The sequence below is a fragment of the Lutra lutra genome, chromosome 7 (genome assembly GCF_902655055.1).
Source record: "Lutra lutra chromosome 7, mLutLut1.2, whole genome shotgun sequence".
Taxonomy (NCBI): Eukaryota; Metazoa; Chordata; class Mammalia; order Carnivora; family Mustelidae; genus Lutra; species Lutra lutra.
In genome coordinates, this window is record NC_062284.1 from 98964966 (window position 1) to 98988066 (window position 23101).

Here is a 23101-nt window from a genome sequence, read left to right on the forward strand (position 1 = left end):
CCATTCTAACCTTGAGTCTTTTTAAAAAGAGGTCCCTTTTCTCTCCAAAAAGTCTAATTTTGCCATTTTTTTTATTACCAGTCTTTTTGAACTAGTCCATTTGAACAAAGAATATATGGTTAACATAATTTCCCTGGGGCACCTGGGTGGCTCAGTGGGTTAAAGCCACTGCCTTCGGCTCAGGTCATTGTCCCAGGGTCCTGGGATTGAAGCCTACATGGGCTCTCTGCCCAGCAGGGAGCCTGCTTCCTTTCCTCTCTCTCTGCCTGCCTCTCAGCCTGCTTGTGATCTCTGTCTGTCAAATAAATAAATAAAATATTTAAAAATAAATAAATAAATAAATAAATAAATAAATAATTTTTTTAAAACCCCATAATTTCCCTGAGGCTATTCTGGATAGGAGGATTAAAATCATTAACTTAATATAGAACGGATGATGCAAAATGAAAACTATTCTATAAACATACCATGGTAAAATTATTAGCAAGTAAATGATAAATTATACATTCTTGGGGTACCTGGGTGGCTCAGTGAGTTAAAGCCTCTGCCTTCGGCTCAGGTCATGGTCCCAGGGTCCTGGGATCGAGCCCCACAGTGGGATCTCTGCTCAGCAGGGAGCCCGCTTCCCCCCACACCCCTCTCTCTGCCTGCCTCTACTTGTGATCTCTGTCAAATAAATAAATAAAATCTTAAAAAAAAAAAAAAAGGCGGGGGGCGCCTGAGTGGCTCAGTAGGTTAAGGCCTCTGCCTTTGGCTCAGGTCATGATCCCAGAGTGCTGGGATGGAGCCCCGCATCGGGCTCTCTGCTCAGCGGGGAGCCTGCTTCCTCCTCTCTCTCTGCCTGCCTCTCTGCCTACTTGTGATATCTGCCTGTCAAATAAATAAAATCTTAAAAAAAAAAACAAAAACTAAACATTCTGAAAGTAAGTCTGCCATGGCAGAATACTCAAATCCACACCCTAGAGCCATTTCAATAACATTTTCCCGTCAAAGTATTTTCAAATCTATGCCAGCAACTGCAGCTTTTCAAGTTACCTTGTCCCGGGAGTGCGTGAGTTCAGCTCTGGTGTTCCGCACCACGGTTTGGAGTCTCTCGTTCTCCTGCCGAAGTAGCTGTTGTTCCTCCTTTATCAGGTGATCCATCTTGTCCCAAGTCAGCTTTGGCTGCTGCGTATGGAATCCTGGTGGATGGGTGGCTGTTTCTGGGGCACGGTTCTTAAAGAGCAAAGGGCAGAGTTTAGCCTTAAAAACAAGCTCATTTCTGTTTTGAATGTATTTAACTCAATGACAATAATTCTTAGCACCTTTCATTCTTCACTCTTTCTAATGGAGGTGTGACTGTATGTTGTATACATAGATATAAAAACAGTATTTTGGGAGTTTGATTTTAAAAAGGTTTGGAAATTCTGCTGAAAATGATCTTTGGCAAAATAGCCCCAGCAAATCTAATAGGAAAGATGACTGTAGGGCAAGTCCTGATTCTATAGAGAACCCAAGTGTATAGAGATCGGTGGCCTTAAAAATTGCTCCATCCTTATGAAGGTAACGCTTTGGGCCCCAGATAACTATTCTTTTGGTTAACAGAGGACACAAAGGGAACTTTAAAACGCACTGCTAACTTGAAAGCCTTCACAAGCTAAACTCTTTTCACATTTACAGTCAGATCCTTTTTTTAGAATCTAAAGCACATACTGTTCATGTAATTGAGGCCTGAACTCCAGAACATGCTTTTAGCTATCAGAGCGATTTTTTTGGATCCTGGAAAATGCTTTAAAAACGGTAACAAGTAGGTAAGCCTTTTGCTTTTTAAGCCAAAACATGAAAAAAAAGTTACAATTTCATTTTGAGGAAAACGTCAGCCCAGAAGTAATTTTAAAAAATGGAAACAACTATTTTCCTTTAACAAAATAAAAAATAAAAAGGAGACACCTAGATGGCTCAGTGGGTACAGCATGAGAATCTTCGTCTCGGGGTCATGGGTTCGAGCCCCACATTTGGTATGTAGCCTACGTAAAAAAATAAAATATAAAAAAAAATAAAAAGATGTGAAATAACTGGATTAAAATAACTGTCCTACTTTTACAGTAGGCAAAACTCTTAACATCTCCACAGGGCTGACATCAGTAACACCATTTTTCATTTCTATGCACACAGATGAAGCAGCATTTTGATACATTAAAATAAGACATACTTTATACAAAATCAAAACGTTTTAGTTTTGTTACTACAAAATAACTCAGCATGGTCTTCTGTCTCGCACATTACAAAAAACAACCTTGTCACTGTGGTTCCATTTATCTGAAGTTCAGAAACAGGCACCCCTAACCTACAGTGGCAGACGGCAGAGAAGTGGTTCCCTTGTGGTTATCAACCAGAGAGGAGACCAGAGAACCTGCTGGGTGCTGGAAATGGTCTGTATTTTGAGCGAGGAGGTGTTTACACAAATATAAACATATGCACATAATAGATAGGTATGCACATAAGTTATAGACTTAAAACTTGAGTGCTTTACTGTATAAAGTTCTACCTCAATAAAAAAGAAATTACCTTGTCACCAGCATTCTGAAGTTGCTTATATAAAGACATCACTTCTTGTTTTAAAGCCTCCTTTTCCTGCTGAGTCACTCGTAGGTCAGATTTAATCAGTGACATTTGCAAATTTACATTCTGCAGGGTGTCTTCTAAACTCTGAACCTGTATCATAAGAACAATCTTACACTTGACTCAGATCCTCACGGTCTCACCAAACATGTCCAGGAATGAATGAGCTAGGACAAGAGGTCCTAACAAGGTCCCTTCTGTTTCTTTTTATTTATATACAGCTTTTTTCAGTAGCTTAGTGGAAACCCCAGATATTATGTATATTTACAGGATGCAATATTTAGGTCAGTGATGAACTGTGCTCTGGAACAGGGTCTTGCTGATAGCGTCATCTGGTATATTACCAAGTGGTATCTCACAGAAACCAATGAGAACCAACTGGCATGACAGAAGATGACTTTACTCAATTTTGTACAGATTGTGTTTTAGCCAGTGGTGTTGGTTTGTAAAGGATCTCTTAGTTAGAAATGAAAATATGTAGCTGTCAGAACCCTACTCTCCATGCTAACATCTAGTATATATTTTAATTAAAAACAATTTAAATTTGTAAAAGCAAGGTTGATAGAGATCTTTAATAGGGCATGAATCTGCCTTAGAAACCCTTTTTCTAAATGAGAAAAAAAGCAATCCTTTCTACACATTATTCTCAAGCTTTCATAAGTAATCTCATAATGATGAGACAATCTCATAATTCTAACAATGAGCTTTGAGGGAACTGTTCAAATTATTTCATCATACATAAACATGTGACAGGTATTAGTCAAGTTGTATCATCTGAGCCCTCATAGGCCAGTTCCACCTGGAATATTCTTTCTACTGGGAGTTCTGCTGGAATATCCAGGAAAATATTAACTGGGCAGATGAAACAAGAATTGGCCACATACCTTTTCCTGTGAAGCCATGAGTTGGGACTTTAAGGTTTCACTCTGGTGTTCCCAAGACTTCTGTTCTTGCTTCATAGTAGCAATTCTATGCTCTAAAAGACTTGATTTTGCCAACTGTTTCGGGAAAAGAAAAGAGGGAACAGGGCTTTTTGCACACATATCTAGCCTCAATTTCTGTACTGCTGCATATACTGAAAAGATCAAGCACCGTCTGTTTACATGGGGGAGCAGGGCAAGGTCAAAGAGAGGTGTCTTCCTGGCTCCCTTTCAACCTTTAATTTTGAGGAGTCTCTTCTTTTTGGCAATTCCCATTTTTCTCTCTCATTGCCTCATTGTGGGTGAGAAACGGTAGGCTGGAATGCAATTAGAAATTGCAAGAGGCCCCTGGGTGGCTCAGTTGGTTGGGTGTCTGACTCTTGATTGCAGCTTAGATCATGATCTCAGGGTCGTGAGATTAAGCCCCGAGATGGGCTCTGCACTGGGCACGGAGCCGGTTTGGGATTCTCTCTAGGCCTCTCCCCTCCTGCGACCTCCCCACTTCAGTCTCGAGAGAGTACCGTAACAGGAAAATGTGAAATGCCTATCAAGGCCTGTGGGACAAATGTAGTGTTTGGGGATTTGCTAGGGAAAATAGAAAAAAAGTGTTGAAGTAATAGATTTCAGGTTACTAAAAGCAACAATATTTATATTATATGTTAACAGTGATATATCTAATAATATACCTTAAGGGACACCTGGATGGCTCAGTCAGTTCAGGGTCTGACTCCTGATTTTGGCTCAGGTCATGATCTCAGGGTCGTGAGATCGAGCCCCCGGTTGGGTGTGGAGTATGCTTAAGGTTCTCTCTCTCCCCCTCTCCCTCTGTCCCCTGCCTCTGCTCGTGCTCTCTCTCAAGAATAAATAAATGTTTAAGTAATATACGTTAAGTAACATGGTTATATATTAAAATGAGATAAACTACATATTACTATATATATAATAATATAATTATTAACCAACATAAACGCCTGTCAAAATCATGACCTCGGGAATTCTTAGGTCACATAAGGCCAGCTGAAATGTTGTTCTACTAGGAGACCTTGCAACAATTAGGCTAAAATGGGAGGCCCATATGCCATTGTCCAGAGAAATGCTCATTAGAGTATACACTATATAATAATGGTAAAATGTCTTATGTTTACTACCTTATCCACACAGCTATTTAATTCTTCACTCAGAGCTTCCTTTTCTTTCAGCAGTTTTTCATTGTAGCTTAGAACACTAGAAAGTTTTTGCTGGAAGTCGGAGAGATCAGGACATCTGTGCAGCTGTAAGAGATAAACAATCCCATCACATCTCATGGCTGTGTTTATAAAGAGTATTTATAAACAAGGCATTTTCGTGGTTGCTGCTATTTCCTATCTATATAGATATTTCAGAGGACATATAAACTGAGGGGACTAAAATTAAATTCAACAGAATGCTCCCTGCTACATTCTCTCCATTCTCCAATCGACTGCCAAAATGTCTGCCCAGAGAGATTCACGTAGACAGATACGGTTACATCGTGGTCCTTGCTTTCTGTTTAACTTCAGGGCAAAATAAGTAACATACCGCCATTCTGTCATCACTTTAACTTGTGCACATATATAGCATAGTACATTTCCCTCAGGCTTTTTTAACGAGAAAAAAATCTTTTTCAGAAATCTTAGTCAGGGGCACCTGGGTGGCTCAGTGGGTTAAAGCCTCTGCCTTCGGCTCAGGTCATGATCCCAGGGTCCTGGGTTCGAGCCCCACATCGGGCTCTCTGCTCAGCAGGGAGCCTGCTTCCTCCTCTCTCTCTGCCTGCCTCTCTGCCTACTTGTGATCTCTGTCAAATAAATAAATTAATTAAATCTTTAAAAAAAATTAAAAAATAAGTCTTAGGACTATAGAATTGGCATGAACAAAGTACAGTAAATCAATGCAAGGGCAAGTCTTAAAGCTAAAACAGTGAATGTTTTTCAGTTTGATCTACGTGCCCTTCCCTTTGGAAGAAGCCAAAACTGACTTGCTTCAGAAAATGTTCAGTGTGGACAAACTGGATTTCTCCTCTCTACTGAGAACAAGACAAACCAAGTTTCTGTTCCATTTCAGCACCTAACTTACAAGCATGGACATTTTGGGCCAGATAATTCTTTGTTGGGGAGAGTGTCCTGTGCACTGGCGGATGGTCAGAAACATCTCTGGCTTTACCTGATAGATGCCTGTTGCACTCCCTTCCCCACATACCAGTTGTGAAAGCCAAAAATGGACCAAGACATTGCTAGACGTCCCAGGGTGGGGGAGTAATTCCCACCTCCAGTAACAACTGCTCTAAAGAGACGGACTGTTTTTTTTTTTTTTTAAGATTTTATTTATTTATTTGACAGAGAGAGATCACAAGTAGGCAGAGAGGGAAGCAGGTTCCCCGCTGAGCAGAGAGCCCGAGGTGGGGCTCGATCCCAGGACCCTGGGATCATGACCTGAGCCGAAGGCAGAGGCTTTAACCCACTGAGCCACCCAGGCGCCCCAGTTCCTACATTTTTAATTTCCCTCTGTTTCACTTGACTTTCCCATCTTCAATTCTTTATTATTATGATTTTATGGTCATCCTTCTATTTCCTACCCTACATTCCTTTACATTCACTTTAGGAATAATATGACAAACCGACTCTGAGGGTTGAATCTTGTCTTCAGCTGACAACAAATCCAGCATCCCTTACATATCTAAAGTCAGAAGGACATAGTAAAATGTATTTTAGAGTACCTGGGCTTTGGTTGACTAAAGGACCTGTCTCCTTTGCTCACTACCTTGCTTCCGCATCCCCAGACCCTCACAAAGCCTGGTGCCATTTTGGGTGTAGAGACTGGTATGAGACTTCTGCTGATGCTACTCTTGTTTCTTTTCTGTGCAACAGAGAATCTCTCACTCACGAAGTATTTTACTTGTATTAGGTCCTACAGAGCCACACATACTTCCTAGGTCCAAACTGTATGTCAGCAACAACGGGTGGATACGATCCACTGTTGGGATCCAAAAGAGCCCAGGGGCCATGAAACACCTTTTACCAGAGGCAGACAAGGCTCACCATTTTTCCACTTCACTATTTATACCAATGCCTCTGTAAAAAATAGACAATAAAAATGTGTTGTATAATGTCCTCCCCATGCTGCTTTACTCCCCCCATCCACTCCGCTTCTTCTGATCTCTAGCTTAGTGAAGTCACAAAACATGGACTTCTCTTGCTATGGATCTGGAGTCCATCATTAACCATCTTAAAGACTGCACAACAGATTTTCAAGAGGTAAAGGAGAATAGTAAGCCCATAGTAATCAGGATGAACTTGGTAGAAACAGCTTTGTTTTTTACGGCAGAAGGCTTATACTTTACATAGCAGCATCTGAGTTGAAAGGTTCTTAAAAAGCTCCTATCAGGTATCAATCACGAGGCATTATGGGGCACACAAATTCCCTGGAAGTCTTACAATCCTATTAGGAAATCAAGACTTATCAGAGTCAAGTACAGATCAACACAAACAGAAAACTCAGTGGTAGAGACCCAGTGTTTCAGCATGCAGAGGACACCTTTATTCTCATAAGCTGAACAGACACCAACGAGAAAATTTTATAATCTAAGGATGTCATAATATCAAAATAAACCTTTAGTGAAGCAAATTAAAAAAAAAAAAAACAGAACCAAATTCTCCTATTCATAAATTGGGATTGCTCATATCCTGTACCCACTGAAAAGTTCAGAATAAAGAATAAAATAGGGCAACATTCAGGATATAACTTAAAGGTGAGCCCTCTTTTATGTTTAAAATTAAGTCTTTGTTTGAAACTTTGAAATAGACTTCTTAAAGCCAAGTTCACGAGTGAGACTGCATCCCTGATAATGTTTTAGAATCTACTCTTTAGTCCACGATTGAAGCCTCAAACTTGCTTAAGAATAAAGGGAAAGAGGGACGAGCTCCACCTGTGTCTTACAAACCTAAATGAATAGTTATTAAAGTTATGAGCAAGAAAGTCGCTTTCTTTTTAGACACACTTCTATTACTTTATCACCTGGCTGGAAGAAGACAGAACAAACTTCTTAAACTGAAGTGGTTGCGACTGATTTGTAATGATAGAACTTCAGTCTGCCACATATGTAAGTTACACACTAGAACAGCATTTAGAGAACTGGCAATTGGAGCCCTGTTAGTGGACTTGTCCTGCAAGCCCTCAGGACTCCGTAGAAAGGACATCCGGTTGCTGAAAAGCCAGACCATCAGGTACCATATTGTTCTATGAGCCTCCCCGACGCCCACTCCAAGCAGCAAACAGTCTTACTTGTTTCATTTGCTCCAGTTCATCTTTGAGAAGGAGGTTTTCCTGTTCCACGATATGAGTCTGTATTTTAACTTGAGAAAGTTCTGCCTCCAGAGAAGACACTAAAGTAGAGGACTAAGACGAAAAATTAGGAAGTCAAGACACGGGCATCTTCATGTAGCCTGGGGACACGTACGAGGCTCACAAAAGGCAGAAGTCAGGGAACCCAAGCCCCAGTTCAGTGACACGCTCTGAACCAAAGCTATCCTCCAAAAGGCTGGGTACCTGAACGGTAGGAACTTGATTTCTGAGATGGGTTTTGTGGGTTTCTCCATGGCAAAGTTACTTTCTCTTGGGAGAAGATAGTTTGAGACTACAAAAATCATGTTTCTCCTGAAACTTCTGTTTGTTTTAGTTTCTCTCAGTGGATTTTGTCTACAACAGTTATTACCCTCGTGTTGGCCTGGTGATGACCTTCTTTTTCCTTCTTTCTTTCTACATTCATTAATTGGAATTCTACTGTGAAGAAGAGTTGTTATTTCTCCCCCATTTATTTAATCAATTTTTAATATCAGGATGTGCCCATACATATTTCATTTTATATTTATCTTATGCTATACTAGAATTATTTATTTTGTTGATCACACCATTCTAGCTTTGGCCAGTAAGAGCTCCTTCAGGTGGGGCTTTGTGTCCTTTGAATGTGCCCTTCTTTTTTTTTTTTTTTTTTTAAAAACACTTTTTTCTTTCTGGCACCACGAGGTATTCGGGCTCATCTTGAATCTTCCCTGCTCCAGCCCTGGAATAAATCATTTTTCCAAGGAGCTCTGGTTTCTTCTATAGGAGAATGGTGTTTAGAAACCAAGATTTGGGCACTCCATCCATACACACACATCTCTATCTGTGTCAATCTGTATATATACTAAGAAACATGAGTTTATACTAATGCCTCAAATTCCAGTCCAACACCAGAAGATAGGTTCCCCATTTTCCTACTTGAAGCTACCTTCTCCAAAAGTGAGAGACTCAGTTCTGTTGCCTATAATCTATTTACACATTTACTCACTTCTAATATATACAGTTTCAGAATTACTAACTTATCCCCCATGAGAAACACATTTACGGACTACATTATTATAGCATTTGGGTACACTTTCTATCTTTAGCCCTACAGAATGGAGTCAGATAATAATTTCCAAATGAATTCTTTTCTTGCCTATCATAATTACATTATCCATTTATAATACGGTTAGGTTCAATTCTTAAGTGTTTGCATTCCAGTTGGTATCCCCTGCCATCTTGATTGATTCTAATTCTGTTTCTTTTGGGGTATGTGAAGAGTTTGGAAAACACTGCTATGATTGCTTGAGTCAGAGCTATGTGAAAAGATACACTCCCTTCCTTCCTCCCTTTGCCACCATTCCCATTCCTCTCTTCCGTCCCTTTCCCATCTACCCACTATAGGTAACCTTATCTTTAGTTTCTGGTTTATCATTCTTGGGTTTCTTTCACACAAATGAGCAAGTATATGTGTATTTTTTCCACATCCCCTTCTCTCTTATATGAAAGAGGCATCCTATACTCTTCTGTGCCTTTCTTTTTCACTTAACAGTATGTCCTGGAAATAATTTCATATCAAATAGAAGTCTCTCTTTCCTTCTCTCCCTTCCTTCCTTCCTTTTATAGCTAAATACTACTTTGCGCTGTGACTGTATCCACATTTATTCAACCATTCTCCTATATATGAACCTTTAGGTTGTTTCCAAGCTCTGTGTACATATGAATATTCACACTGTTGGAGGTATACTTTTAGGGTAAATCCCTAAGAAATAGTATTGCCGGGACAAATGGTAAGCCCATATGTAATTTTGATAAGAATTAGCAAATCTCCCTCCAGAAGGGTAGCCTCTGTTTACAGCCCCACCAGCAATGTGTAAAAGTGCCTGCTTCCCCAAAGCCTTGCCAACAGAAAGTCCTATTTTTAAATTGTTTCCAATCTCATAGGTGAGAAAAGATGTATCAGTGTTGTTTTTATTTGCAGTTTTCTAATTATGAGTGATTTGGGGCATTTTTCTTAAAGATTTTTTTTTTTTAAATTTATTTGAGAGAGAGAGCATGCATATGACCATGGGGTAGACAGAGGGAGAGCCAGACATGGGGCTTGATCCCAGGACCCTGAGATCATAACCCAAGTTGAGGGCAGACACTGAACTGACTGAGCCACCCAGGTGCCCCAAATCCATGGATTTTTAAAAGCTCTTTACACAGTAGGGATATTAGCCCTACTCTATGCAGTATGTGATGTAAACATTTTTCTCCCAGTTTGTGAATTATCTTTTGACTTTGTTTATGGTATTTTTTTTTTACCACGAACAAATTTTGATTTTTTTTTTTTTTTTTGCCTCTGGTTTATGAGTCATAGTTGGACAGCTTTTCTCTACACTAAGGTTAAAGACAAATTCATTCATGTTTTCTTCTAGGACTTATGCAGTTTTGTTTCTGATATTTAGACTCCTTACCCAATTAGAGTTGGTCCTTATGTACTGTACAAGATATGCATCTCATTTTATCTCTTCCCAAATATCTACTGAGTGTTCTAGGAACCACTCATTTAAAAAAAAAAAGAAAATTCCATCTTTACCCCAGTGATTGGAGAAGGTATCTTTGTTATATACTAAGTTTCCATCTGTGCTGGGGTCTAATTCTAGACTTTCTAGCCCATGTATCTATTTGCCCATTCATTTGCCGGTACCACGCTGTTGTAATTATTAAGACTGTATATGTAAGAAATTTAATACCAGCATTGGTTTATTTCTTGGGATTTCCTCCCCCTTGGGCTGTAGGGCGGCTCTCCTCTGTACCTGGGCTCTACATTGTTCCAGTTCTTCTTTTAGATGAGACTCTCGTTGTTTCCACACGTCAAATGCACCGGGTCCCGGCTCTTCCTCCTCCTGGCACAGCATTTCCGCCAGACGCTCATGAAGTTCCTGCAGTTCCTTCTCATTCTGAGAGTTCTTTTGGCTAAGTTCAGAATTTTCCAAATCCAACTCTTGGTTTTTGGTTTTTAATTCTGAAATCTAATTAAAATTGAGATAAGTTTTAAAAACGAGTTACCCCATGTCTACTAAAAAACAGATATAGAGACTAACTGGTTCTTACCCCTCTGTAGATAAGGTTTTCTACATAGACACGTACACACGCACACACTCCAACCCCCATCCCCGTACTAACAGAATGAATACAGTACTCGTTATTACAAATTCCATCAGTTGGGAAGTGTATGAGGAAGTGAGAGACCTTCGGTTCAGCCTAACTGCAGGGGGATAGCACACTGTTCAAAGCTAGGTCGGTCTCCCTCCAGATTGCTTTCTGTGTATATACAAAACTCAAATGCACATAGAGGTTTTTCTCCTCTTTAAAACAAAAATAGGAATCATTTCAGATGTTTGGACAACCTGCTTTTTTCCACTTAGTCTCTTGCAGACTTTTATCTTTCTAAGTTAGTGCATTTAGAAAACACCACATGCTCTGTTTCTTAGTGGCAATAGCATATTCTATGTGTCAAGACATTCTATAACGTATTTATCATTCCCACATTGACAGACATATAGGACAGTTATTATTTTTTAATTGTGAAGAAACAATAATATTTTGAAAAATGATACCATTTTGTATTTAGGATAATTTCCTTAGAAGTGGGGCTGCTGGGTTAGGAGGTCTGCATACACATCGCTGTTTGGAGAGAGATCCCAAAGTGTCCTCCTCACAGTGCTACCAACTTATACTTCTCCCCAAAATGTATGAGTACACGGAGTTCTTCACAGCCAATTATCCGTCTTTCAACTGGATTTTGCCATTTATTTGTAAGAGTACAGAATATATTTTGGATGTTAAGACCCTGTCTGTTTCAAATCCTGAAAATGCTCTTTTCTTAGGATGTCCTTGTCTTTTGGCTGTTTCATACAGACCCTAAAATGGCCTTTCCCTGCACAATTGCCTGTTGTGAGATTATACAAATTGGGTGCCAAATGGCACAAGCTATCAGAATATACTGTAATTCTATGCAAAGATATACTGATGAACCATTACTCTGTATCTGTGTAAAACTGTGTCCTTAACTTTCTGGTTTCAATCATGGTGATGAAAGAGGAAAGCATTAACATTACATGAAAGAATGTAAGGGATAGAGCTAGTATTTCATAGAAATGGTTTTAGAGGTATCATCTCCCCATTCCCACTGGTTATAAAGCTTATATTAAGCACTCAGAACCTAGAAGTAGTATATATATTATGATATTCACCAAAAAATAGAAACCTAGTTTAGAGTCAGCACGGGGTGAGTTTCCATTCTAGAACTCTGGATTTACAACTTTACTATCATTAGGTACATGCTCTTCCGGTAGCATATAAGTTTATAAATTACAAATAAGGAAAATTTCAAAGAATCAAGAAACACTGGGAAATACTAAGTATCTCCTTACCTGTTTCTTTAAACTTTCGACCATCTTCTGAACTGCAGCTTTTTCCTGTTTTACAGTTTCTATTTTTTGCCTAAAGGGACCGTGAAAATATAACCTAAGAGTTAGCCTTTAAAAGTTGAAGGAAACAAAACAGTTTTAGTCCTTGCAAAAATGCCTTAAGAAAATTTAAGTATATGTCTTACCACATTTCTTCCTGAGATCCATTTAATTTCCCTAATTTCAGGTTAGAATTGCTATCTTCTTCATTCAAAGTAGTAATTTCATTTCTCAAAATAGAATTTTCTTCTTGAAGCTTCTCAGATTCATATCTGAATTACAGAGATTTAAAAAAAAAAAAAAACAGTTGTAACAAGGCAGTCATCTGGCATCTTTGGAAAATGCTTTCTAGTAACTTCCAATAAAACAAGTTTTCCATGCCAGTTAGAAAGAGAAGTCTAAATTAGTAGACTCTTAGTAATGGAAGTCAAGCTATGACATACTGATTCATTTCTTTTGGGAAGTTAAGAATTTCATGAAAAGACGTTAGGGAAGTGTCTCTAAAACACTTGAGTATAGAGATAGGAATTGAGACTCTGCCCACCAAAGTTGCTAATTTTCTCAGTGGCAAGCATACTGCTTTGAGCAAATAACTTCATTTATCTCAGTCTCAAGCCCTACTTGCTCCAGATGGGAATAAGCCTATTACTTAAGCTTATTAGCTTTAGTTACAGGCCTCAGGTTTCCTAGAGAAAGAAAATTCACTACATAAATCAAAGACCACACTGAAATATGTACACTCATGTTTACTTTGTCATTTCTTTTCAGCTCATTATATTCTGATATTTAGAACTTCAAAATGGTCTGAAAAGGAAAAACTACATCCAGAATTACTTTGTTTCATATCAAGATATTTCAGAAACATGTAATATTTCCCAAGTTTTTTTTAAAAAACCAAATTTGTTAGAAGACAACTGCACTCATAGTATATAAAGTCAAGTGAGCAATGGTTCAAATTAGTCTTATTTCTGTCTTTATTTTGAGCACATTTATTAGAATCTGATAGCTCTTCTTCGAAAAATTCTACATTCTACGATAAATTTCCATCGTTTGCAGAATACCAGCGTGTACTTCAACTGCTACCAGTGAAAAACTATACGCCACAAGGCATGACCTTTTTCCTCTATGAGTACAGGATCGGAGTTCTGACCTGCCGCATGAGTTAACAATACACAAAAGGCATTCTCCTGGAACACGTTCCGCCACATGACGAAAATAACACTGAGCCAAAAACCAAACCGAACCACTATCAATCCAAATGAGACGCTAGATAGGAGTTAAAGACTTGACGTACACTGATGAGGCACATGGTTAAACGGCAAACACTCTCCACTCCGACACAGCAAACGACACGCATCTCCTACGGGGGACGGGAGTGCCTCCTAGGCCAGGTTATTCTACTTGTTAATACGACACAGAAACAGAAGGAAGTTTACAGTAGTGCTCTCTCCTTGAAGACTAGCGGGTTAGTTTCTCTAGGCAGAGCAAGCAGTGGGAGTTAGATGTGGTGAGGTGCTCTCGGGAGTCCGGGGAGCTTAAAAGGTACATACGTTACCTCAGAAGTTCAACTTTCTGTTGCATCTCACTGCACGTGCTTTGCAAGTCATGCATCATGGCCTTCAGCTCTTCCTCGTTTTCTCCTTGACTAGGTGCGTCCTTCTGCCTAACTACAGCAGTGACTCGCTCCCTCAACTTCCTGGTCAGCTCCTGCAGCTTCTCCTTCTCCAGTTCTAACTCTGCTAGCGTGGCCTGACGCTGCAGGTGTCTGTCTTGAAGGCCTAGGAGAGCGGCGTCCTCCTCCTCCGGTATAACCGGGCTCTGGACGCGGGGCCTTTCTCGACGTGTCCGGATCATTCTGCACAGCCAGGAGATCTCACGGGCCTGTACTCTTTCCAGGAGCTGTGTGTTCTCCTGCTCAAGGTACTGATTTTCTTGATAATGTTCCTCTATAACGTGGTGCACATCCGTCACCTTCGCCGCACGCTCTTCCGGGGTCTGATGGAGTTCAAGTACCTTCCCGTCGGGCGGGGCTCCCAGGGCGGCAAAGGGGGCCTCCCAGGAGGAGAAGCAGTCCCGTTGCAGCCAGGTGCCAGCCTGCAGCTTCTCTAGCTTGCCCCGAAGTCTTAACACCAGAACATGCAGCTCCTGGTTTTCTCTTTTGACCTCCTCGTAGCTCTTCTCCAGGCTAAGGAACGCGTCTGTCACCTCGGCCGCCTTCTGGAGCTCATCCTGCAGTTTGAACACTTCCGAAGCGAGTTCTTTGTTGCTCTCTAGGGCTTCGTCGTAGCGCAGCTCGGTCACTCGCAGCTCCTCCTGGAGACAGTCATTTTCCCTGCTGGCGTCTTCATACAACAGCTTATACTTGGGGGAAGCCTCGGGGATTCGCTCAAGCATCTTCAGTTTCTTCTTCAGCACACTAACATCAAAGAGGAGGTCCTGTTTCTTTTCGGAGGCTCGACTGCAGTCTGCACGTAGGATCATCAGTTGTTCTTTAAGCTGACAAATCTGATTCTGCAGGTCCCACATCTCAGTCCTGGTCCCTTCGCTATTTTCCAGCTCAGAAAAGCTTCCCATCGATGCTTCAGACTCCTGCATCTTGACCTCCTGTCTCTGAGCAGAGGTCATCTCTGGACTGCCCAGATCCCGGGTCTCATCGTCCGGGAGGTCACTGAGGACGCACCGTGGGCTCACACCTTCCACCTCTTTCATCTGGTTTTGCAGCAAGAAGGGCTCTGTTCGTTCCACAGAGTTTCCAAATAAGCCAGGTGCTGGCTCCTCTGAACAAGAGGACGTTACCGACCCCGGCTCTAATGTTTGCAGCTTCTGTCGCAACCTCGAAATTTCCGCGGCCATTTTCACATTTTCCTTCACCGCTCGCTCATGAGCTCTCTGCAGGCTTAAGAGGACATCTCCGTTCTCTTCCAACAGCTGCTTTCCTTGCTGGAGCAGGGACATGGTTCCACTTCCGTCCGCCTCCTCCCCTCCTGCTGCCTGGCAGCCAGACTCTCTCCTGGATGAAAGACAGGCCACCTGCTGCATTTCCTTAATTTTGTTCTGAAGCCTGGAGATTTCGGTGCTCATCTCCGCCCTCTCTCGGTCTGCTTTCTCACAGGTCACTCTGTGAACACTCTCCATGGCCTGAAGCTTGGACGCCATCTCCTGCCGCTCCTGGTCCAGTTCCGTGGCAAGCTTCTCCAGCTGCTGGCTGGCCAGGGGCTCTGAGGCCCCTGCCCGGCCCGGGACCAGCTCACTGTCCCTCAGCTCCCTTTCCCGACTGCTCTTCAGCTCAAGGATCTGGTCGGACAGGAGGCTCTGCTGACTCGCTGACATGTTTCTTAGATCTTCCAGGTCTTTGAGAAGCTGCTCCCTCTCAACAACCATACTATTCAAATGTTCTTTGTAGGTTTTCTCCAGCATCTCTCTCTCCTGGGTGAGGACCAGAGAGGTTGCTTTCTCTCTTTGGAGAGTCTCCTTCAGCTGCTCCTGGGCTTCTGCGCACTCCTGGGTGAGCTCTTCCTTCTCGAACTCCCACTGGGATCTCTCCTCATGCTGTTGCTCCAGGAGCTCCTTCAGCTGTTGGCGGTAGTGCCCCTCCAGGCTCCGCAGAGCGTTCTCACATCTCTCAGTGACTTTCTGACAATCAGCCTGAAACTGGGCTTCTATCTGACAGGTTCTTCTATTACACTCAGTCTCCATTTTTTCCCTAAATGTAGTCAACATACAGCATTACTGAAACTGCCACCAACTCCAGAAGCAAACAAAACACATTTTCCCATGCACAGAGGAAGCTGCCAGGCAAATAAATTTAAATGCTTTCTAAAAACGGTCTTCTCTTATTCCTACATAACTGAGTTCTACAGAGACAGGATCTCATTTCTGAGGGCTAAGACGGGCAGCCATAATCAATTTATAAGACCTACCTCTCTGTCTGCATTTAGAGGGAAAATTGAGACACGGACTTCCTTGGCATACTCCTGGGTATATTTGTGTGTGGAAAATGTAAACTGATACTTCACATCAATGATCAAATGCATATTAACCTAATCTGTAACTTGGGAAATATATAAAATTCCTTCATTTTAATTAAGTACACACTGGAGGACAGTAGTCCTGTAAACCATACCTATTAACATAATCATTGTTTTTTTCTTCTTGTTTAATAAAGCAGCACTCAATGAATCCAATGAATCAGAGTATGAAGCATCAAATCCTTCACATGTGCCTGAGATTTCACGTGAGGAAGGGAAGCACAAAGTAGCATTTCATACTTTTGGCAGCAACAGAACTTCACCCAGAATTTAGCTCACAAATAGCATTTTTCAAACACAATAATTATTCTCATTTGGAACCTGAAAGGATACTTGTTGATAGAAGAAATATGGTCTTTGAAAAAAACAAAACAGTTCAATAATCCTAGGATAGAATTATGTCTAAACAATGGCAAAATGGGCTGAGAACCTAAAGAGCCTAGTCAAAGTCACCCTATGTGACTGGAACTTCTGGTGCCCCCAAGGCACAGTGCCCCAGGTTTCTCCATTTTCCCCTATTTTCTTACCTTCCCTCTTGAAGTTCCCTTTGGTGTTTCTCCAAGAGCTCTTTTCGCAACTCCTCTTTCTCAAGAGTGTGCTTCTCCATCAGGCTTTTAAGCTGCTCCTGGTGAAACTGCTCTAGTTCCTGAGTCAAGCCTCTCACCTTCTCTTCTGTCCAGGCGCCATTTTGAATGAGTTCTTCTCTCTCTCGGTTAAAGCTTTCCTCTGCCTGCTCCAGGTGAGCCTTGAGTTCCAACTCGTGTTCCAACCTCAGCTTCTCCTGCAGGTGAGTCTTTTCCTCCTCCCATTTCCTTTGCAGTTGTTTTTTCTCGTCCTCGTGTCTGCAGATAGTTGTATCTTGTGCCTCCTTGAGCACCACCGCCTGACCCTGAAGTTCTGCTAGTTCACTTTTAAGGTCACTTATTTGTTTTTCCAAGACATGCACTTCATTCTCATACTTTTGCTTCATGTTCTCTTGCTCCTTTTCATAGGCGACCTTGGTTTCATCTAGCTGCTTTTCATAATGGTGCACCTGAGGTCAGAAAGTGAAACCACCACAGTGTTATTCAACTCAAGGCTATGGAAAGGTGACAGGGGCCGTGGCCACTTTTTGCCTATGACACATTCTTCAGTTTTCCCATTTTAATGACTTGAAAACATCTCAAATAAGATATATTTGAGTCAGGCATAGTTTGCTTTCCTTTTTAACTTCACTGAATCTTATTATTATTATTTGAGATGTTATTTATTTATTTGAGAAACAGCGTGCACACATGCACATGAGCAGGGCAAGGGGGTTGCAGAGGGAGAGAATCTCAAGCGGACTCTGAACTGAGTGGTGAGCCTGATGCGGGGCTCCATCCTATGACCCTGGGATCATGACCTGAGCTGAAATCAAGAGTCTGATGTCCTATCGACTGAGCCACCCAGGTGCCCTGAATTTTATTAGTTTCAGAACTCTAAAAAAAAATGACTAGACTTTCCCATAGATACCATCTGTCTTCCCAGGTATCCTGTCCACCTGTAAATGTAGGGTCTTAAAATATTTAATTAAATTCAAGCATTTCTTTTTTTTTTTTTTTTTAGATTATTTATTTATTTATTTGACAGAGAGAAATCACAAGTAGGCAGAGAGGCAGGCAGAGAGAGAGGAGGAAGCAGGCTCTCTGCTGAGCAGAAAGCCCGATGTGGGGCTCGAACCCAGGACCTGGGATCATGACCTGAGCCGAAGGCAGCAGCTTAACCCACTGAGCCACCCAGGCGCCCAAATTCAAGCATTTCTTAACACCTATCACAGGCACTCTGTGGGCCTTGTGGGGACCCAAAGTGAGATAAGATGTAGTCCTGCCATCCAGGGGAAACCACCCTAGACATGGTTTTGACAAGTACAAAAAAGCGAACCACAAGGCAGAATGAAAAATATAAAAGGTCTAGGAAACAGAGCTACATTGTAACCTGGAGATCCAAAGATGGAAAAGAAACCACATTTGGTCAAGGGTATTTGGGAATGGGTTCATGCAAGCGGTAGCATCTGATATAAACTCTGAAGGGTAAGGAGACTCTTAAGAGTAGGAAAGAAATAACGTAGCATGTAATAGCATGAACAAGAGAGGACAGTTTGATGGAGAACAGTGAACTCCTGGTTTGACTAGAGAAGAAGGTAAAAGAGAAGACTAAAAATGTAAGTTGAAGCAACATGGTGGAGGGTTTTGGAGGCCAAGATTCAGAACTTGTACCTAATGCTAGCTATATCAAAGGGCTTTTTTGGTTTTATTAAGATGTTTTGGAACCAGCTGGAAATAATATATTGGCCTTCAAGTTTCATGCTTGCTAGGTCTGAAGATAATACATTTTGAAGAAACTCTCTCCTAGGAAGAAAAGTCCTCAGGCTCTGCTTATGAAACCATCCTGAGCTACCAGACGCAAGAGGAAATGTATAGAAAGTGATGCTCTATGAGTGAAAAGAATTAAGAACGTCTTTCATGCAACACTTGTCAGAGCTCAAAGAAATGTACAGGATAAGAAGGACTTACTTTATCTTCAAGCTCCAGTCTCAAGTGACACAAGTCCCTGTGATGTTGTTCTTTCATCTGTTCAATGACCAGCTCCGCCTCGATGCTCATGTTCAATGGATTGCATTCTTCAGAACTGAGCCCTGAAAACACATGGGATCTGTTGACCCTGGGACAGGTTCTTTCAGTAACACAACAGGCATCTGAGGAAAGGACGTCCAGCTTAAGGGATAATTTTTAGCCTAAATTACCACTAATGAGATCTACTAAGAAACCATAAGAACCCAAGAGGCTTCTTATTTTCAAGCATTAAAAATGAAGGTGAATGGGCAGTACTGTAAGATTCTTTCATGGATAGATTCTGTGCCAGACCTTAACAGAATCCATCTTTTTGTAAAGTAGGTGGGTAGGGGTGGAAATTGTTGTTTAAAGATGACCTTCTAAATGAAAATGCCATGGAGTGAGGTAATTCGGTGACACCAACCCACCTTCTATCCCATCCAACAAATACTATGGGACAAATTAGCAGAGGGGCAATGTGGTAGAAGGCGCCTGGAGGCATTACCTTCATTGGTCAAGATCTCCAATCCACCCCTCAGTTACAGAAGATCGAGTATTACAGTATTGGTTCCCTACGGTGCAAGTGGAACCCCATTTTCAATTATCAGCTCAAATTTTATAAATACGGGGCACCAGTTAGGAACCTAGATATAGGCAGTTTGGGAGAAAAATTCTCAACTCATACATATGGGTTCACTTCCACAACTGCCCATGATGATGACTGAGAACAACACTGAAATTTGAAGCGAAAATTGGAGGCTGAGGCAGTACACAGACAAAATGATGATGTCTAATACTATGTGGAAGTCTCTGAAGGGAGGGGATTCAAAAAGGCTTTTCGTGTGGGGGCCCATAGGCAGATAGGAGAAAGAGCCTGTCTGGCACCTGGGACTGACAGTCTTGCTTTGGGGTTTCTTTTCATATACTGTTTCTTTTCAGGTGGCATAGCCCCAATGTGAGAAGTGATACTTGGGGTGTAAGCCTCCCCAAGATGGCACAGCTTCACAGGCCTATGAGGAGAACCCCCAACACTATGTAGAAAGTCCCAGAAAAGCTTCTGAGATGCATCATATGATCAGCTTGGATCCATCCTCACACTACGGTAAGGCCACTGATCACATACTCAGAACCACCCGCTCTCTCCCAGTCCCCTCCCCAATCCCTTATTTATTCTAGAATGAATAGATAAGAAGAGAAATAAACAAACCTTCTAAGAACCTGTACTTCTGTAGCAGTGGGGAAGACTATAACAGAAGAATTTATTATGAGTCTTTTCTGAAATACAAACTCAGCACAGGAAGGAGGAAAAGAGCTAATAATGAATGTAGGAGGGCTAACTCTGCCTTTCCACCTCACCACTCAAAATCCTCCTCACAGGCACAGTCAACCAACATTGACTTACTTGTTGTTTTACAGAGGCAATGCTGGTATTTAGCACAGCCGGCATAAGAAAACCAAATTCTGGTTTCTGCTTGTCCTATTCTCCAAAACCATAACCATACTGCTGAGGCACTCAAGAAAGGGAGGACTCTGCAACAGCTCAGTGTCTGAATTCTAATGCTCCCAAGGCCTTAGACTCTCAGACTTGTGGTCAGTTGTTTTTGTTTTGTTTTGTTTTTTTAAATAAAACAAATATCCTTGTGGTTTGATTTTTCCATTCTTTTGTTGATACACGTAAAAATCAGATAGAAATATTTTCATAAAGACTTTAAAGACAAATGAAAAAATAGACCACAAGTGAAATAGCTCAAGAAAATAGTACTGCCAGGTTTTTTTGTTTTTTGTTGGTTGCCAAAGTTGTGCAATTTTACAACAAACATGGCCCTAAAAGCAAAAACTGAGGCCCAGCCTCTGAAAAGATGATGTCGAATGGCTTACCCTGGTCAGGCTCAATGCAACCCCCATTAGCATCAAGTTCTTCCGACAGTGAGTTCTTCAAGGGAAGTCTCAACACTTTGCCTTGTGTACGAAATTCTTCCAGCTCAGACTGGAGTTCATCCACTTGGTCTTGTAATACCTTGAGTTTAAAAACCAACACTAGTCTTATATGTGACAGCAAAAGCACAGGCAGCAAAAGACAAAATAAACTGGAGATCACCAAACAAAAATCCTTTTGTTTCGAAGGGTATCATGACCATAAGAAGACCACCCACAGAGTGGCAGAATAATTTTTGCAAATTATGTGGTCTGATGAGGGACTTGTAACTATAATATATGAGCCTACAAAAATAGTTACTACGATTCAATAATAAAAAGACAATCCATTTAAAAATTAAGCAAAGGATGTCAGATAGATCTTTTTCCAAAAGAGGGATGCTGATAAGCACTTGAAGAGATACTCAAAGGCTTCGTCATCAGGGAAATGCAAACAAAACACCCAGGAAGGTACCATTTCATAACCCCGAGGGATGGCTCAACTCCAAAAGCCACAGCCAGAACAACTGTTGGCAAGGATGTGCAGAAACTGGAACGCTCATATTGGTGGGAATGTAAAATGGTGCAACCCTCTTGGGAAAAGTTTGGCAGTTCCTCCGAAGGTTAAACATGCAGTGATCTTCTAACCCAGCAATTCCCCTCCTAGCTAGACACCCAAGAGAAATGAAAACCTAGCCACACAAAAACTTACATACAGATATTCACAGCGGCATTATTCATAACAGACTAACCCCGATATTCATCAACTAATGAATGGGTAAATAAAATGTGCGTAACCATACAAGGGACTAGAATGCAGCAATAAAAGGAAGGGAGGGCTGATGCATGCTACAACAAGGATGGGCCATGACAACATTATGGTTAAGTGAAGGAGGCCAGAAACTAACGACCATGTATTTTATTATTCCATTTACATAAAATGTAAAGAACAGGTGAATCTACAGACACAAAAAGTAGATTATTATTTGCCTAGGGAGAGATTATAGCTAAGTGGAGTGGGAGTTTCTTTTTGGGGTGATGAAAATACTCTAACCTTGATTGATTATGACAATGATTGTATAATTCTGTGAGTATACTAAAAGATACTGAACTGTACACCTTAAATGGATGAATTGTATGGGTGAGTGGTATATAAATCTATTAAAAAAAAGAAACACTGTGTGAATTTGGGGAGTTTGGGGAAATAGAGATGACAGATTTTACTAAAGAAATCATAACTTTTAAGATCTATAAAGAAAACACCTCTCCTTGATTAGAGCCTAGAGTCAAAACTTAATTGTAAAAGTGGTACTATTGTTTCATTTCTTTTCTCAAAATGTGCACATGTATTTCCTGGGAAGGCAGGCCATGAGCGCCCTCATAAGGATGTGATTATTTTCCTCGTTTCTGCATGAGTACAATTTTCATCTAAAGTAGTTATTAGAACTGTTATATTTACCCTTGTTAAGAGCCACAAGTGTTTGTGATTTAAGGGGAAAAAAAATCCCAAATGCCTAAACTTGGGAGAGCTACTTAAAAAAAAAAAAAAAAATCAAAGATTCCTATTATTTATAAGGACGTTTTTGTCTTTTCTGGTAGGAATGTATGAGGATTTACTGGCTGAAGACTTGAGTGGTTCTGCTTCATTTGCATTTTGTAAATAAAATAAGGAATGTATTCAGGAAAAAAACCCAAAAACCACAGGACAAAGCAAATTACATCAGATTAGGTCTGCGGTGTTTGATTAAGAAAGGCTAATTTTGGAATAAGCCTATCAACATGACCATGTATTTCTCCACTTGGAATGAAATGATATTCTTCTCTAAGCACTAGTAATTTCTGACCTAGATAAAGCAGACTTAAATGCAGTTTGCATGATTTCCTAATATTTTGGGGATACAGCTAACGTTTGGGTTAAGTGCTTCCTAGGTCCAGGCTCTGTTCTAAGCACTTCACAAATATTCACCCATTGACTCTTCACAATAAGCTACTGAGCGGGAAACCCTCATGTTTCCCATCTTACCAATGAGGAATTGAGGCACCCACAGATTATTAAGTGACCTGCCTATGGTCACTAGTAAATGGTGACGTGGGCCTTGAACCCCGGCCCTCCTGCACCTGTTGGGTTCTCCTTAGTCACTCACCCTACACTGCTGCTCATATTCGTTTCTCATCTGGGTCAGCCTCTCCTCTTGCAGAAAGAATTCGGCACTGCTGGGATCAAGGTCACCAAACTAGAAACAGAGAAAGGGCATAGTTTTCATTTTCCCCAA

The 23101-nt window shown here is 41.1% G+C and overlaps 1 protein-coding gene across 7 annotated transcripts in view; it reads right to left on the reverse strand.

The window, feature by feature from the left end:
* Positions 1–23101, reverse strand: part of NIN (ninein) — a 94142-nt gene that overhangs the window by 14474 nt on the left and 56567 nt on the right. For 6 of the 7 annotated variants that reach the window (XM_047737951.1, XM_047737949.1, XM_047737947.1 and 3 more), the window contains 13 exons: positions 22973–23062; positions 20793–20931; positions 18876–18997; positions 16869–17374; positions 13869–16016; positions 12460–12585; positions 12278–12347; positions 10658–10873; positions 7818–7931; positions 4670–4792; positions 3486–3599; positions 2548–2694; positions 1036–1215 (listed from right to left, as the gene is read on the reverse strand). In XM_047737951.1, coding sequence (XP_047593907.1) covers positions 1036–1215; positions 2548–2694; positions 3486–3599; positions 4670–4792; positions 7818–7931; positions 10658–10873; positions 12278–12347; positions 12460–12585; positions 13869–16016; positions 16869–17374; positions 18876–18997; positions 20793–20931; positions 22973–23062 — 4095 coding nt within the window. The remainder of the gene's footprint in view (positions 1–1035; positions 1216–2547; positions 2695–3485; positions 3600–4669; positions 4793–7817; positions 7932–10657; positions 10874–12277; positions 12348–12459; positions 12586–13868; positions 16017–16868; positions 17375–18875; positions 18998–20792; positions 20932–22972; positions 23063–23101) is intronic. The other variant, XM_047737954.1, reaches the window with a different exon arrangement.